Raw genomic sequence first — 15,746 nt, 5'->3', positions numbered from 1 at the left:
GCATTCACACGTAGTTCTCGACAGATCGCGAATTGTTTAGCTGCCTAATGTTCAATCGAGTAGGACGGTTTTGACGTGTCTGGGCTGGTCGTGTCTATTTGACTGCTACTAGGTGATGGTCAAAGTCGGTATCCGCACGCCTTAGGGAACGTATGTTCATGTCGTTCAAGAAGAACCAGCCATTTCCCAGTCAGCATATTTATTCGTATAATTAGATTGCAAATAAGAGTTACGTACTGATATGTATCCAACAAAATTGTATTCGACGCGCAACAGCCGCTTATCCGAACCATTTTGGAGGCGATATGCGCACTGAGGAATAAACTTGAGTGATACACTTATATAGGTATTTCTATACGATAATATCCGATTAAGCGCGACAAGCTTCAGACAGTTATACGACTTTGTGCTGAAAATCGTATGTTTGTCAGCTAAGCAAAGCAAAGCCTAAGTGCTACATTCCGTTATCAAAACTTGACCTTCTGTGTTAATATGACAGACTTCGCAGCCAGCTGTTAGAGTGCAGGACAATTGCAAGGTCAATTGCTACGATCCTATTGACTCCAACAGCCTCTCCCAGTCGAGATTCGAACATACGACGACTGTCTTATTAAAATATCAATTTGTGTGCACTTTAATAGGCTTTATTTACAAATCCGAGTTTTTTAAGAGATATTTACGATAATTTTCGTACATTGATATACGAGTTGGTGCTGGCTGGAATATGCGAACGAGGTCAATCAGGTACGCATATATCTTCGCGTGGGAAAAAGGTGCTTCGGATCACCAGGTCTCGCAAGCCTGCGAAGTTTATACATCGTTCGCTGTTATCTTTTACGTCGATGTACAGGCTATGGGGCCCTATCAACTGTCTATGAATTTCTTTCCTACCGAATCTTGTCATGGTGCTGCCATCTTAGCTTTATTTAGTACCGAGGCATCACGTTTCTTAATTCAGCTGCTCGCTCCGGATCAGACGTTGTCGTGTGCCGCTCCTAACCTGGCGCCTGCAGGCGCGCTGATTCATCAGTGCCTGTTTTCGAACTCCGCAAGCCTGCAAGTCGTAGACGGCAGATTAAAATAAAGAGTAGAATTCAACCGGCAAAGATTCGACTTTTCTTCCTCTAATGTTCTTATTCTACTAAAACGCTCAACAAAGGTGGTTAGTTAATCGTTTTAACGGGTGGCAACTAAAATTTTGGAACTTTTTCGCGGCCCTTATGCTCAACAACAAACGAGCTCAGTGAGAAATAAGAGTATGTATGTGTTAGCTCTCTCTCTCTCTCTCTCTCTCTCTCTCTCTCTCTCTCTCTCTCTCTCTCTCTCTCTCTCTCTCTCCTCTTTTTGTGAATATTTTTTGTTTTGTTTATGCTTACCTAGTTTTGTTAAAAATGGCGTCGAAACCAGAAGTCTTTCGGGAGCGCGTTGTACTCTTCTACGAACTGCAACAGAAATCTCGGCAAAAAGTATACGGTACAACATCGAAGACCCGTCAAAATTATGGACGCAGAAGGACATCCCCAGCTAGCATTTTCATATGTATAAAAAATGTAAACATCAGTATTACGTACAAATATACATGCTAAATAAATCGTATTTCATGCGCAAAATTGGCATGCCCGTACTATTTTGGATGCGATATACGTGATTACGATTAATTTTGAGCGCTACGACTATATAAGTATTTATATACGATAATATCCGATTAAGCGTGAGTCGCTTCGTACTACTCTATGATTTTGTGCTGAAAATCGTATGTATGTCAGTCATTATCATTATATGCGACAGAAAATCAACTTGATCCCACTTTATCCAGCTTTAGTTACGATTTCGAGTTTGTTAGGATATATTTACGATAGTTTTCGTACATTGATATACGAGTTGGTGCTAGCTGGGTCGTTCTCTTTCTCGTTTCTTCAACAACAAGCCCTCTGGTTTGGCTATCAATTAAGATGCACCAGACAAATGTTTGAAGAAAATTTTGATCCCGTTTCTACAAAAACATCATGCAGATGGACAATACCTGTTTTGGCCGGAAAGAGCATCATCGCATTACGCCAAAAAACACAATCGTTCCTGAATACGTTTTATCGTTAATAATTATCAAACAAATTAACATTACTTATTTGGTCTGCCTGAAAACTTGGCGAACTTTGGAGTTTACCCTTGCCATGAGGGTCAGTGCAGACTTGTTGGCAATCAATTTAGCTGCGTTTGTCCGAGATTTTCGAAATTTAACTATAGTTGTTGCTTGTTGTTTGTGTTGGGACAGTTCTCTCTTCACCAAAGCCCAACACCGCTCGTTGGGGCGTAACTCTGGACAGTTAGGTGGATTCGCCTCCTTCCATACCATTCCAAAACATCTTTGGCGTAGTGACAGGATGCCAAATCATGGCTGTGTAGGAACGGTAACAATCGTTTCTGCAGGCATTATTCACGGTATATTTCCTTGTTAAACGTTCCCGTAGTGATGTAACTTTTGCTTGCTCGACCACAGCTGCATTTGGCCTGCTATTCTAAATATTTTTTGGGGAACTTGGCTTTCTTCTTTGTCCTAAAATGCTCTGCAACGCCATTCCATTTCATGGCAGTGTAAAAAGACATACCAGGAAGCTGTTTAAAGTCTTCTAGGACATACGTTTCATCGTCCATTATAACGCATGGAAACTTCGTTAAATATTCGCGATAAAGCTTACGAGCGCGTGTTTTGGCCGTCGTATTTTACTCATCATTACGGTTTGGCACAGTCCTCGCCTTGAAAGACTTCATGTCTTGTCGTTGCTTAGAAGTGTGCACGAATGTTGGCGACATTTTTATTTGACGAGCAATGGTACGTACAGAAAGATCTGGTCTCCTTCGTAATATTTGTTTTACCTTCGCATCCTTGTGGTGGTTCCTCAGATCCGTTTTTGTTCCACTTCCCTTCTTCCTAGCTGTTGTCAAGCGAGTATCGAACGATTTTAAAACACTGTGATCGGTGCTTGGAGGAAATCCAAGCTTTTTGGCAAGTTTTCTTAACGAGAGTTCCGGATTTCCATTGCGACCGCACACTATTGCTTTTCGTACCTGCTCTTCTTTCGACGCCATTTTACGCTGAGCGCTTGTAATATAAACAAGTGTTATATTTTCGTTTTGAGTTTTGAGAAATTAAGCAGGTTTTCGCATGTTTCACAACTGCAGTATCGCCCAATCGGATCGGATTGGATCGGATATTGATCACAAACACAATAGATTAAAATGCTGGTCTTAGTGATAATATCCACACAAAAAAAAACGCCCAATCGGATGTCCTCTTATAAATTTTTGTCAGCTGCGTTGTTGCTTGTTTTTACATAGTCTCTCGAACACGAAACTGCCTGGTTATTTACATTACAAGTTAAATTCGACCGGCCAGGTAGCTTCGGGGCCCGATGCTGGCTTAACAAGCCAGTCATCGTAGGTTCGAATCTCCCCTGGGAGGTGCTGCTATAGAGACAGTAGGATCGTTGCACTAGCTCCGTAATTGTCCTGTACTCTAATAACCGGCTGCGAAGTCTGTCGATAAAGAAGGGTCAAGTTCTCTACAGAAACGTTAATAGTTTATATCCACGGCTTTGCTTTTTTAAAGTTAAATTCGATGCATAGTAATCGGTCCACTAAGTATATCTGCCAAGATTTCGTACGTCAAAGTATGGGAACTCATTTTTCGTATGAGGTGTAGTGCACTGGAATGCTATACCTAACAGTCTTGCTAATATTAAATCAAGCACAGCATTTAGGAGAGGTATTTCTTGTCATAGTGATGATTTTGTTCTGTAAGCTTTTAAGCACACAGTTTTGCGCCTGACACGAGTCACGAGTTACAGCTTAGAATAAAGAAATAAATAACTAACCAGTCATCGTCGGTGCTTGAAAAAATTGACAGCCCTGCATGGATATGATCACTGAACTGCTGACAGTGTTCGTCTTTCTCAGTTTTCCACCCTTCAAAACAATTCATTTATAAATTGCAGTGCTAAATGATTGCTCGAATAACCTGTCAGTTTTATTGCCCGATATTTTAGATCTCAACGGTTGGTTTCAGATTGGCAATGCTGAGTTCATTTGATTTGTACTAGAAACAGCAAAGAATGAGCCGTATGTTGCATCAATTCAGGCGTATTCGTAAATTGAATATAAGATTTCTAAGCACTACCGAGGAGTATACCCAAAGGCGATCAGGTCAGTGTACGAAATCAAGAGGTTATACCTTTTCATTGAGGTACTTACCATGGCCGTCGAATCTGTGAGTCGAAGTGCGGAAGGGCTTACGAACATTGGTTGGTAAGAGCATGTGACGCGAGCGTGCCAGAGGAGCTAGGACCTAGGAACCAACGTCGAGCAGTATATTAATGGAATGAGCAACTCAGCAACTTCCGCATTAGTTGCCTCGGAGCTAGAAGACGGGTGCAAAGAGCGGGAGCTGCGTCAGAACAAAAAAAAAGAGATACAGCGTACCGTATTGCGATGGGTGAAGGTCAAAGGACCAATGTTAACAATGGACTTTCCCCCAGAGAAGTTGAAGGTCATCGTAGAGAGACTTTTACCGAGACACAACCCAACGATGTGGCCACCTACCTACACCGTACTTAGGACAAAGAAGAGGCTGTGAGGCTACAAGTTTCCAACGATTACATCGTGAGTCGTGACAAAAGGACTAAATGTAAAGAAAGAACGAAGCCCTGACGGGATTCCTAATGTAGCTCTAAAGGGCGCAATTCATGCATTCTGGAAGGTATTCAGGACGATGCTACAGAAATATCTGAAGGAAGGTCGCTTTTTGGACATTTGGAAGAGGCTAGTTTTACTGCCGATGCCGGGAAAACCCCTGAAGTTCTGTCTACTGAATATACTTGGGAAATTTTTAGAAAGGATTATCCTCAGCGCACACGGTGTCTGTGTCTAAGAAGCAATTTGGTTTTGGTTTGGTTTGGTTTCGATGCCATCCATACAGTAGTGGAGAAGGCTGAAAAATCGGTTTGATAAGCCAGTTATTGTTTGTTCGAATCTTGGCTGAGCAGCAGCTGCTAGAGTCATTGGGATCGTTGCACTAACCCTGTAATTATCGTAATTTTATCCGTAGGAAAAGAAAAGTGACTTGAAAACCCTCAATAATTGAAATGTATTCTCATAGTCGTAAAAAAGTCTTAATTTATTGTTAGCAGGTAACAGGTCTTATGAGAATGGACTTTGAAGTTGTGACCGATTGAAATATGAGTACTAATATACAGCAGCTCAGGATTTATCAATAATTGAGCTTCCTGTAGACCCCGTTTAGGCGAACAGATTAACTGATGTTTCGCCTCAAAATGATTCATATTTACCGTCAAACCTATATCCATTAATTACGAAATAATCAACAAAATCAACACAAATTCTCTGGTACCACACACGACTGCTAAGTTGGACTTTTCCTTGTCATTTTCACAATAAAATATCGAATTTCATTCACACCAATAATCCGGTTAGCTTTGCACTGTCCGCCCGCCTGTGCCTGTACCGAAGATTGAGAAATATCACCCAAGGTTGTCCCGCTGCTGGCCTGGCCTGTCCAGTCCAGTACGTACCAACTAGCAATTTATTTCTAATCCCATTCAACCAGTAATGCTCAATGACTCAATGATGATCGAAACCTGCAGATAAGATGAAACACGAGCTTTGACTGCTTACGGGACCGCTCCGCGTAACAACAACAACGCGCAGAACATACCTCTCTATAGCTACCTAGCTAGCGCTAGCATATGTGATGTGATACAGAAAGAAGAAGGAAAAAAAAACAGTCCGCTGCAAAACGTAGGCGAACAAATACCCATTTTTTCTCTTTTCTTTGAAGTATAAAATCAATAATTTGCATATTCATTAGAGTTACTGGTGTACGGCGCGGCTAAGCGCGCGCCAGCGCGGGCGCGGGTTTTACACACTTCTCTTATTGCTTACCATACCAGCAACGATCATGATTGCTGTAACGGTCGATCGGCAGGCAGTGAGTGGACTTGTAATCACTCCCGTCACTGCCGTCCGTCCTCTTGTCCCTAGCAGCACTAGAATGTGTGGAGCGAAGCTTCACTTACCTTATAAGTACCGGGACGATAATTCAACCCACCAGCCACCATCCGAACCGGTTGACGGCGCGCGGTGGCGGTATTTGTTTTTGATAGCCCCATAATTAATGTCTTCAATCATCACGTTGCACCATAATAATCCTCGAACTAATCGGGTGTTTATTTCCTTTTCCCCCCTTAGGCTTATCTGCGTGCCATCAACAGTGGTGTGGACGATATCCGCGAGCTGCTCCTGTCGGAGGAAGCCCGCCTCGAGCTAGTCCCGTCCGGGCCGCAACTGGTCAGCCACAGTACCAAATCGCGCAAGGTCATCGACAGCGAGGACACGGACGTGCAGCTGTCGGCTCGGCCGGACGGTACGCTGGTAACGGAGAAAACGCAAACCCGCCAGCACGAAGTGCTGTTCGACGACGATCTGCCCGGCGACGAACGGTTAAGTACCGGGCTGGATCAGGTGGACAGTGCCGAGCGGATTATCGATCAAAAGGTAAGTCCGCGACTGCGAGGGTTCTGGTTTTTAATTACTGTTCTATCTATTTTTGTGTTCGATGCGTAGGCCTCTTCGCAGCGTTACTTCAAGCAGCGTGATGAGCAGCACGTCGATCTGATCGGACCGAGCGGGCAAGTGCTGGGCAACGAGATGCGTTACGCGGCGGAAACAACGCAGATGGAAAAGGACGGCAACCGGCCGGAGAATTTGCTTTCCGAGTGGGACAGTCTTTCGGATCGGTTGCGAAAGGCTCGCCGGTTGGGTAGACATTCGACGCCGAAAGATGCGGTGCTGGGCGCGAACGTTACCGGGTTGCCGCCGCTGGCGGATCGAACGGATGCCCTGACGAAGCGGCCGCTCGATTTCGATCGAGAGGACGAAACCCGGAAGCAGGAAACGAACAAGTGGCTCGAGAGTCATTTCGGCAGTGAGTCGCGGTCTTCGCGAGGATCGCGGGACGATTTGGACGATATTGTGGAACCGACGAAAAAGACTTACTTTAATGTGACGATCAAAAGTGGCGGAGAAGGGCCGGAAGAGCACCGTGGAAGTAGCGGCAATCTGTACAGAGGAGGTCATCAGTTGAATGCACCGGCGAAGGTGATTCTGCCGGAACGGGAGGAGCCAATCGGTAGGAAATATTTTCAGGGTGTTAGCGAGTGGAACGAGCGCAATCGGTACGCCAATGGGAGAGGATCGCGGGAGAATTTGGTTGATAGTGAAGATTACAGCTACAGGACGATGGGAAAGCAGAAAGATTTTCGCTTCGAAGATAGTAAACATTCGTCCTATAAGGACGATTCGGCTTACGTTTCTTCGTCAACGTTTTTCACAACCCCCCGATCTCCGAAGCCCCTAAAAGATAGTAACTTCAATGCGCGCTACGGGCGGGAGGCTCGTTCGGTGTCACCGGATCGAGTGGAGTACGTGTCCGAAGAGCGGCCGATGGTACCGCAGCGAAAGAAAGCCTTGGAACGAAAGCTAACCAACGGAAGTGGCATATTAACGAGCAGCAGACCGGTGATTATCGAACAACCGCAGGTCATCGAGTACGCCCCCCGCAGTCGATCGATTTCTCCCATCCAAATCCCTCCGGTAGCTAGCACGCTGCGAAAACCGTACCAGAAGACACGTTTTAGCAGCATCCAAGATCTAAGTCACACCTCCCGCGGCTCGGGACCGATCGCAACTCGTGCCCAGAGCAATCCTCCAAAGAGCAAAGTCGGTTCGGCCATCGGCAACAGCATCCGTAAGCTAGTAGGCAAAATCCGCTCGGCCAGTGCCGAACGAAAACTTCGACTAAAATCAGCCGTAGCCAAACATCGATCGCCTTCGCCTCCGTCTTCCTCGTCGGCGCTGGCCAACAAACGCAACAGTTCGTCCAGCACGACCTACCAGCAGTACAACGTCATCGATAGTCACATCGGAGGACGAGGATATTCACCACCACCGCCAGCGGCGGCAGCAGTAGCTCCACCACCAACAACCACCACAATGACAGCAACATCGACGCCGCTTCAAAACCAGTCTCAGCATCAGCGTCACCATGCGCAGCAGCCATCGAACGGCGCCGTCAGTCACAAACAGAACGGCAACATTTCCAGACGTGATCGCGAGCGCTCGGATCCTGCCGCCAACCATCACAGCAACGGTAACGGGCACGTTTACGACCACCAGCACCGTCGCGGGTCCTCCGACATAGTGTCCGACATGACAACCAACAGCGGTGGCCCGATTCCGAAGCAAAAGTACTACCTCGGTGAGAATCCCTACGGCGGGAGCATCTTCGGCAAGGAAAACAAGTACGACGGTGGCAGGATGCGTAGCATCCCGCCGCAGCATCCGCCACAGCAGCAACACCAGCGAAGCGAAGAACGGATCGTGACGTCGTCCCACACAAGGTAGGTTCAGTTCTGAATTCCTTTAACTTAACTAACAAAAAAAAAATCTTCGCGAAAAAAAGTCTGATCTAACCAGCAGTGCCAGGAATTTAAGCTCGTCCATTCGTTTCGTTCGTTCGTTCGCTCGCCGTTCGAGATTGCGGTTAATATTTTTCAATTTAAATAATAATCACCATCGTCGTCGTCGAAGCAGAATAGTGGAAACGCCCCCGCGCACGCGCGGTCGGTCGTTCGTTCGGCCGCTGTTCGATTCGCGCTGTGCAAATTGAATGCTAATCCATTGATTGTAACCCTTCACTTCAACCCTGCCGCGGGCGCCCAGTCCGGAGGCAGAGGACACACGTATGTCGGTTCGGTTCGGTTCGGTATAAAGCAGGTTTCTATTCCGTCGTACAAAACCCCAAAGTGATTTCGTCATTTGGCGCGCGGTGGCGCGATTTTATGACACTTTTTGGTTGGAACACAATTCACATTCGTTCGATCGAAGTTACCATTGAAATCCTGATGCTTGCCAATCTCCTCCTATATGACAATGATGGCGTGAATTGACAACACGGTAGTGATGGTGATGAGATTGTTTTGTTTTCAAATACCTAGACCTTTAGTTGCTGCAGTGCAATAAAAAATGTATATTTTTTCTTTCAATTGACCCCTTCAGTCAAGAAGGTTTTCTTCATTTGTTCAAATCGTAAAGTTTATTATCGCAAATATTTTATTCATACATGCGGTTTTTGTTTGTGTCCAATGACTCCGAACAGTTTGCTGTTTAAACTAGCAGCTATGGAAGGCAAACAGTACAGTGATGTTGTTTTTCGGATGGATTGTAAATACTGTTTTTTTGTACACTGAAGTTATTACTCAGAGTTATTACTCATGTAAAAATATAAGTGTCGAAGAAAGACCGCCAATGAACTTCATGGATCCATGGATTTAGTTAATAAATTCATTAAGCTACACCCCTACGATAAAACTGAACCTTGTCGTGGTGTAGGGCTTTTTAACTAATCAGTAAATGAACAGCGGTCACGTTTACTTCTGAATGTGGGTATATATCAAAATACTTTTGTGATTTCAAGTGGGACTCGGGGTAAAAATTTACCAAATGTGATTGTTGCGTTGTTCAGAAAGTGCTTTTATTCCGCTTAAGAATAAGGCCAGCATGGGGATCTCTGACAATAGATGAAGTTTTCTGGGATTCATCCTTATTTATCACAACTGTCACAAATATCTCCGAAAAATGTCGGATTGATTGAGTTGGTCGGGTGCTTAGGGTTAGTAAGGGGATGTAAGCGGGATGCCAGATCCGATTGGATGCCGAAGAACCACTCTGTAATGATTGCGGGTAATAGCACTTCTTAGGTAGCAGATGGGAAAATTAGGTCAATTCGTGTCGCGTGTTCGAGTTTCGGCTGGGCGGTGCTGCTAGATAGAGTAGGATTTTTGCACTGGCCCCGTGGCTGTCCTGAGCTCTGATGGTCGTCCGCGGGCTCTGTCGATGGGAAGGGGTCGAGGGGATGAAAGATTAAATTTGCCCTGATAAGTTGATAACCACTAATGCTCCGAAATTTGTTTTACCTGTTGGTTCATTTGTGGTTGTTTGTGTTGGAAAACTGAAAGCGGGCGCGCGGTTGAAGACCGGTGTCAGGCGGGGCTGACGAATTCTCCACTTCTTCACTATACCACATATTGCAACTCGAGTGGTACTAAAAGTCCAAAGCACATTTACAAATTCGATCTATTATTTTTCTTCTCATCATCATCATTATCATCATCATCGTCATCATCATCATTATATTTAAAATATGACATTCCGGCCTTTGGCAGAGAGATCTTAGAGTCAGTTCGTGGAGTCCGCGCAGGGCCGAAACGCCTCCGCCTGCGGGTATAGGCGTGACGGCTATGCTTGGGGCTCTACCTGTGTTTTAGTGGGCGCCAGTGCCTGTCTCGTCAGGTAGAACTGATGTTTGAGGTCTCCCTGACACTTTGTTGACAACACAAAAGGGCCCAGCGCAGAGTTTTATACGCTATTAAGCGACCAGTTGGATAACCCGAAAAAAAAGGAAAAAAAAAAAAGGAAAAGGAAAATTCATTAAGCTACACGTTGCTTGCCAAATATAAACACTGGCAGTTTTGACGTAGGACTGCATCTTACTGAAAGGTGCGGGTAGGGGGTCATTCCAAAAAATCTAAAACTGCGAGCGTCACGAAAAAATTATTGGTTTTGAGTCAGTTAGGTGAAAGATGTTTCTGTCAGTCGATAAGAATTCGGTTCAATTTGAAATACTCACTATTGATAGCAACTATGGTAGCAATGTTAAGCAATGAACGAATCAACCACTCATTTTTGCTTCCCAAGTCTGAGAGGATAGCCATATATAGGGTAGTTGATCCAATAGTTGTGGTAGTACCAATAGTTGCGCTACTATTCATTATTAATGCATATGTTTGTCACCGTAGCATTTTAGATAAAACAATTACATTTATTATATAAAACAGGTTTTTAGAAGTATTGGTAGTTAGACTACAACATTTAAAATTAAAGCATTATTTGCTAAAATGCCAATTTTCCAAAATCTAACGCGCAGTTGGTGCGCACAACTATAGGCGCTCATCTATAGTTTTGCTACGATGTTTTTTCACTTAGCAACCTAGCAATGTATATGGAATAACACAATTAAAGGAACATCAAACTTAATTAAGGAAACATTAGCGCAACTGTTGGTACAATATAATTGAATCGGAAAATTCATTTTTTTCTTTATAAAGCTTCTCGTACAACGAAAGCAATTGTCTTGCCTTGTGACAAATACCTTGTATTTGATAAATTTATATTCTACAAGCATTAATTGAAGCATATACCTCAATAAACAAGCAAAATGAAGTTATATTGTGCTTAGTGGCGCAACTAATGGATCATCTACCCTACGTGTGATTTAATTTGTTTCCATTACTGGAAATCGGTGAGAGAACCTCCTCAGTCAGGATGCCAGGTTTTGCTGAAGAAAAATCCGTAGAAAAAAGGATAATAGTTCAAAGTTTTGATTTGAATAAAATTTTAACCGGGCACTCCGGCATCGTCTTTTTTGTCTCTTTTCAGTAATTTTTTATCATTTCTATCGTTTTTTGTGGCGTTTTTGGTTTGGTGGCGATGTCGTTTGTGTCTTTTTCGGCATTTCTTGTCGTTGTTTTGCTGTCTTTTAATTGTCTCTACATTGCCTTTTCTACATCTGTTTATTCGTCTTTTCGTCGTTTGGTTTTTTTTAACATTTTTACCACTTTTTTGACGTCTTTCGTCTTTTCTTTATCGTTTTTCCCACATCGTCTTTTTATCCCTTCAGTAATTTTTTGTCATTTTTATCGTCTTTTAGGACGTTTTTGGTTTGATGGGGTCATTATTTATATCTTGCCGTTTTGTTGTCTTTTAATGGTCTCTTCATTGCTTTTTCTACACATATTTAAAGTCTAACCTATTTTTTGCCGTGTTTTGGCGTATTTTAACCGTATTTTTGTTGTCTTTCATGTTTTCTTCATCGTCGTTTAGTCCATTTGTCCCCCCTTCCTTTCCACTCTTTCCCCTCCATTCCCAAAAACTCGTTCATTACTTTCCCTTACCACCCCTTCATCAATTGTAAGACCATCGTTTCAAAAAATATTAATATATGCCTGACCGCATTTCAAGATCATGACTAAAAAATCACGAGGTTTGATCACAGGAACAGGAGGTATTTTCACAGGAACGGGGCCTTCCCCCGAAACTCCGCGCTGAGAATCGCGGCTAACACGCTGACAGACGAACAGCGTTCACACGCAGTACTTTATAAGTCGCAAGAGCCTGCATAGTTTCGTCGTCTCGCCAGTCAACACAAAGTTAGATTAAACTTCTCAGTCGGTGGTTTCTACAGTAGGTGGCGGAAGAGGCACAACATGTCGCTACATTAATGAGGGGGGGTTGTGCAGTCTCCTTTTGTCCAGTGCCTCTGTGGTTCATAGGTACACGGGTACCAGCGAGCCACATGCCCTGGCGGGTGTTGTGGGCTCGAATCCGGTTATATTCTCGGATTATAGCTTGGTTCGACCCATGCACCTTCCAGCATTGGACAAAAGGTAGGAGTCACAACTACAACTTATTTAGCATAGCTACCTATTACCCCCCCCCCCCCCCCCCCTTCCTTTCTATTCTTTCTACTCCATTCCCAACAAATCTTTCTTCATTACTTTCCCTTACCGTCCCTTCATCGATTGTAGAACCATCGTTTCAAAAACTATTAATATCCAACCAGTTCGGTGGGAGTTTTATGCTGTGCTCGATGGGCGGTGCCACTGAGTAAGAGCATAGCCAGCATTTATTTGTCATCAGTCAAAGTCTAAAATTTTTTTTTTTCACCATATAACAGTCCTCTTTTTTCGTTTATTTGCTGTCTTTTCATCGTTCTTTCGCCGCCTCCGTCGCCGTCGCTGTCGTCATCTTATCGTTGCTTTTTCGGCGTCTTTCCGTCGTTTTTTTTTATCATCTCTTTGTTGCCATTTCTTCGTATTCGTCTTTCAATTCTTGGTTTTTTTGTTGCTATTCCATCGCCTTTTCCTATCGTCTTCTTGTCATTTTTTCTGAATTTGATACTAAACCATGTTGATTGCCCGTTTTTTCTATAATCTTTTTAGCGTCTGTTTGTAGCTTTTCGTTATTTTTTACATCGGGCTTTTTGGCATCGTCTTTCGTCTCTTTTCAGTGATTTTTTTGTCGTTTTCACTGTCTTTTGTGGCGTTTTTGGTTTGATGGTGTCTTCATTTGTGTTTTTTTTTTGGTATTTCTTGTCGTTGTTTTCAACGTGTCTTCATTGCCTTTTCTACATCAATTTATGGTCGTTTCGTATTCTGGCACTTTTTTTCGAAATCATCTTTTCTAGCATAGTTTTTTTGTCGCTTTTTAGTAATTTTTTGTCATTTTTATCGTTTTTTGTGGCGTTTTTGGTATGATGGCGGCCTTTTTTGTCGTTGTTTTGCTGTTCTAATTATCTCTTCATTGCCTTTCTATTTATAGTCTTTCGCCGTAGTTGTTTTTTGTATTTTTCGTTGCTTTTTTGAGTCTTTTAACCGTATTTTTGTCGTCTATTATCTTTTTTTCGTCGTTTTTTTCGGCATCGTCTTTTCTGGCATCGACTTTTTGTCTCTTTTCACTGATTTCTTGTCATTTTTATCGTCTTTTTTTAAGTTTTTGGTTTGATTGCGTCTTTTTTTTTGCATTTCTTGTCGTTGTTTTGCTGTCTTTTAATTGTCTGTTCATTGCATTTTCTACGTCTGTTTGAAGTTTTTTTGTCGATTTGCTTTTTTTGCATTTTTTGCCGCTTTTTTGGTGTCCTTTAACCTTATTTTTGTCTTTGTCGCTTTTTAGTAATTTTTTGTCATTTTTATCGTTTTTTGTGGCGTTTTTGGTACGATGGCGGCCTTTTTTGGCATTTTTTGTCGTTGTTTTGCTGTTCTAATTATCTCTTCATTGCCTTTCTACTTATAGTCTTTCGTCGTCGTTGTTTTTTGCTTGTTTCGTTGCTTTTTTGGACGTCTTTTAACCGTATTTAGGTTGTCTTTCGTCTTTTCTTCGTTGTTTTTTCGGCATCGCCTTTTCTGGCATCGACTTTTTGTCTCGTTTCAGTGATTTATTGCCATTTTTATCGTCTTTTTTTAAGTTTTTGGCTTGATTGCGTCGTCATTTGTGTCTTTTTTTCACATTTCTTGTCGTTGTTTTGCTGTCTTTTAATTGTCCCTTCATTGCATTTTCTACGTCTATCTATAGTCTTTTAATCATTTTGCATTTTTTTTGGCATTTTTGTCGCTTCTTTTAGCGTTTTTGGCGGCTTTGGCAACCGTATTTTTGTCGTCTTTCGTCTTTTCTTCATCGTCTTTCAGGCATCGTTTTTTCGTCCCTTTTTTCAGTTATTTTTTGTCATTTTTATCGTCTTTTGTGGTATTTTTAGTATGAGTTTAGTATGGCGGCCTTTTTTGGCATTTTTTGTCGTTGTTTTACTGTTTTAATTGTCTCTTCATTGCCTTTTCTATTTGTAGTCTATTCGTCGTTAGATTGTTTTTGCATTTTTCGTTGCTTTTTTCGCATTTTTAACCGTATTTTTGTTGACTTTCGTCTTATCTGCGTCATTTTTTCGGCATCGTATTTTCTGGCATCGTCTTTTTGTCATTTTTGTTGTCTTTTTTGACGTTTTTGCTTCGATGACGTCATTTGTAGCGTTTCTTGTCGTTGTTTTGTTGTTTTAATTATCTCTTCATTGCCTTTTCTATATCTGTCTATAGTCTTTTCATCGTTTTACTTTTTTTTGCAATTTTATCTCTTCTTTTGGGGTTTTTTAACCGCATTGTTGACGTCTTTCGTATTTTCGGCGTCGTTGCTGTTGGCATCGTCTTTTCGTCTATTTGTAGTGATTTTTTTTTTGTTATTTTTATTATTCTTAGTGACGTTTGGTGTTAGATAGTGTTGCCGTTTGTGTCTTTTTTGACATTTATTGTCGTTGTTTTGCTGTCTTTTAATTATCTTTTTATTGCCTTATCTACATCTATTCATAGTGGTTTTGTTTTTTTATTTGGCATTTTTGTCGCTTTTTTGGTGTCTTTTAACCTTATTTTTGTCATCTTTAATCTTTTCTTCGTCGTTTTTTTGGCGTCGTCCTTACTGACATAGTCTTTTTGTCTCTTTTCAATAATTTTTTGTCATTTTTATCGTCTTTTATGACGTTTTTGGTTTGATGGCGTCGTCATTTGTAACTTTTTTTGGCATTTTTTTGTCGTTTTGCTTTCTCTTTAACGGTCTCTTCATTGCCTTTTCTTCACCTATTTATAGTCTTCTCGTCATTTTGCTGTTTTGGTATTGTTTGTCGCTTCTTTTTTGGCGTCTTTTCATCGAATTTTCGTCTTTTTTCATCGTCTTTTCGGCATCGTCTTTTCGTCTCTTTTCACTGGCTTTTTGTAATTTTTAACGTTGTTTGTGGCGCTTCTAAGATAATTGCGCTGTCATTCGTGTCTTTTTTTGGCATTTCTTGTGCTTGTTTTGCTGTTTTAATTGTCTCTTCACTGTCTTTTCCTCATCGATTCATAGTCTTTTCGTCGTTTTGCAATTTTTTGGCATTTTTGTCACTTCATTTGGCGTCTTTTAATCGTATTTCCGTCGACTTTCGTCTTTTCCTCCTTTCCTTTTCGGCATCATCTTTTCTGGCTTCGACTTTTTGTCTCTTTTCAGTGATTTATTGTCATTTTTATCATCTTTTTTTTTGA

At 42.2% G+C, this 15,746-nt stretch overlaps 1 protein-coding gene across 3 annotated transcripts in view; it reads left to right on the top strand.

Annotated features, from left to right (window-relative positions):
* Positions 1-15,746, top strand: part of LOC128733073 (uncharacterized) — a 162,160-nt gene that overhangs the window by 132,622 nt on the left and 13,792 nt on the right. For all 3 annotated transcript variants that reach the window (XM_053826664.1, XM_053826666.1, XM_053826665.1), the window contains exons 5-6: positions 6,262-6,567; positions 6,637-8,471. In XM_053826664.1, coding sequence (XP_053682639.1) covers positions 6,262-6,567; positions 6,637-8,471 — 2,141 coding nt within the window. The remainder of the gene's footprint in view (positions 1-6,261; positions 6,568-6,636; positions 8,472-15,746) is intronic.

Source organism: Sabethes cyaneus, chromosome 1 (genome assembly GCF_943734655.1).
Source record: "Sabethes cyaneus chromosome 1, idSabCyanKW18_F2, whole genome shotgun sequence".
Taxonomy (NCBI): domain Eukaryota; kingdom Metazoa; phylum Arthropoda; class Insecta; order Diptera; family Culicidae; genus Sabethes; species Sabethes cyaneus.
The sequence above is the reverse complement of the archived record's forward strand: the minus strand, read 5'-3'. Positions and strand labels throughout refer to the sequence as shown.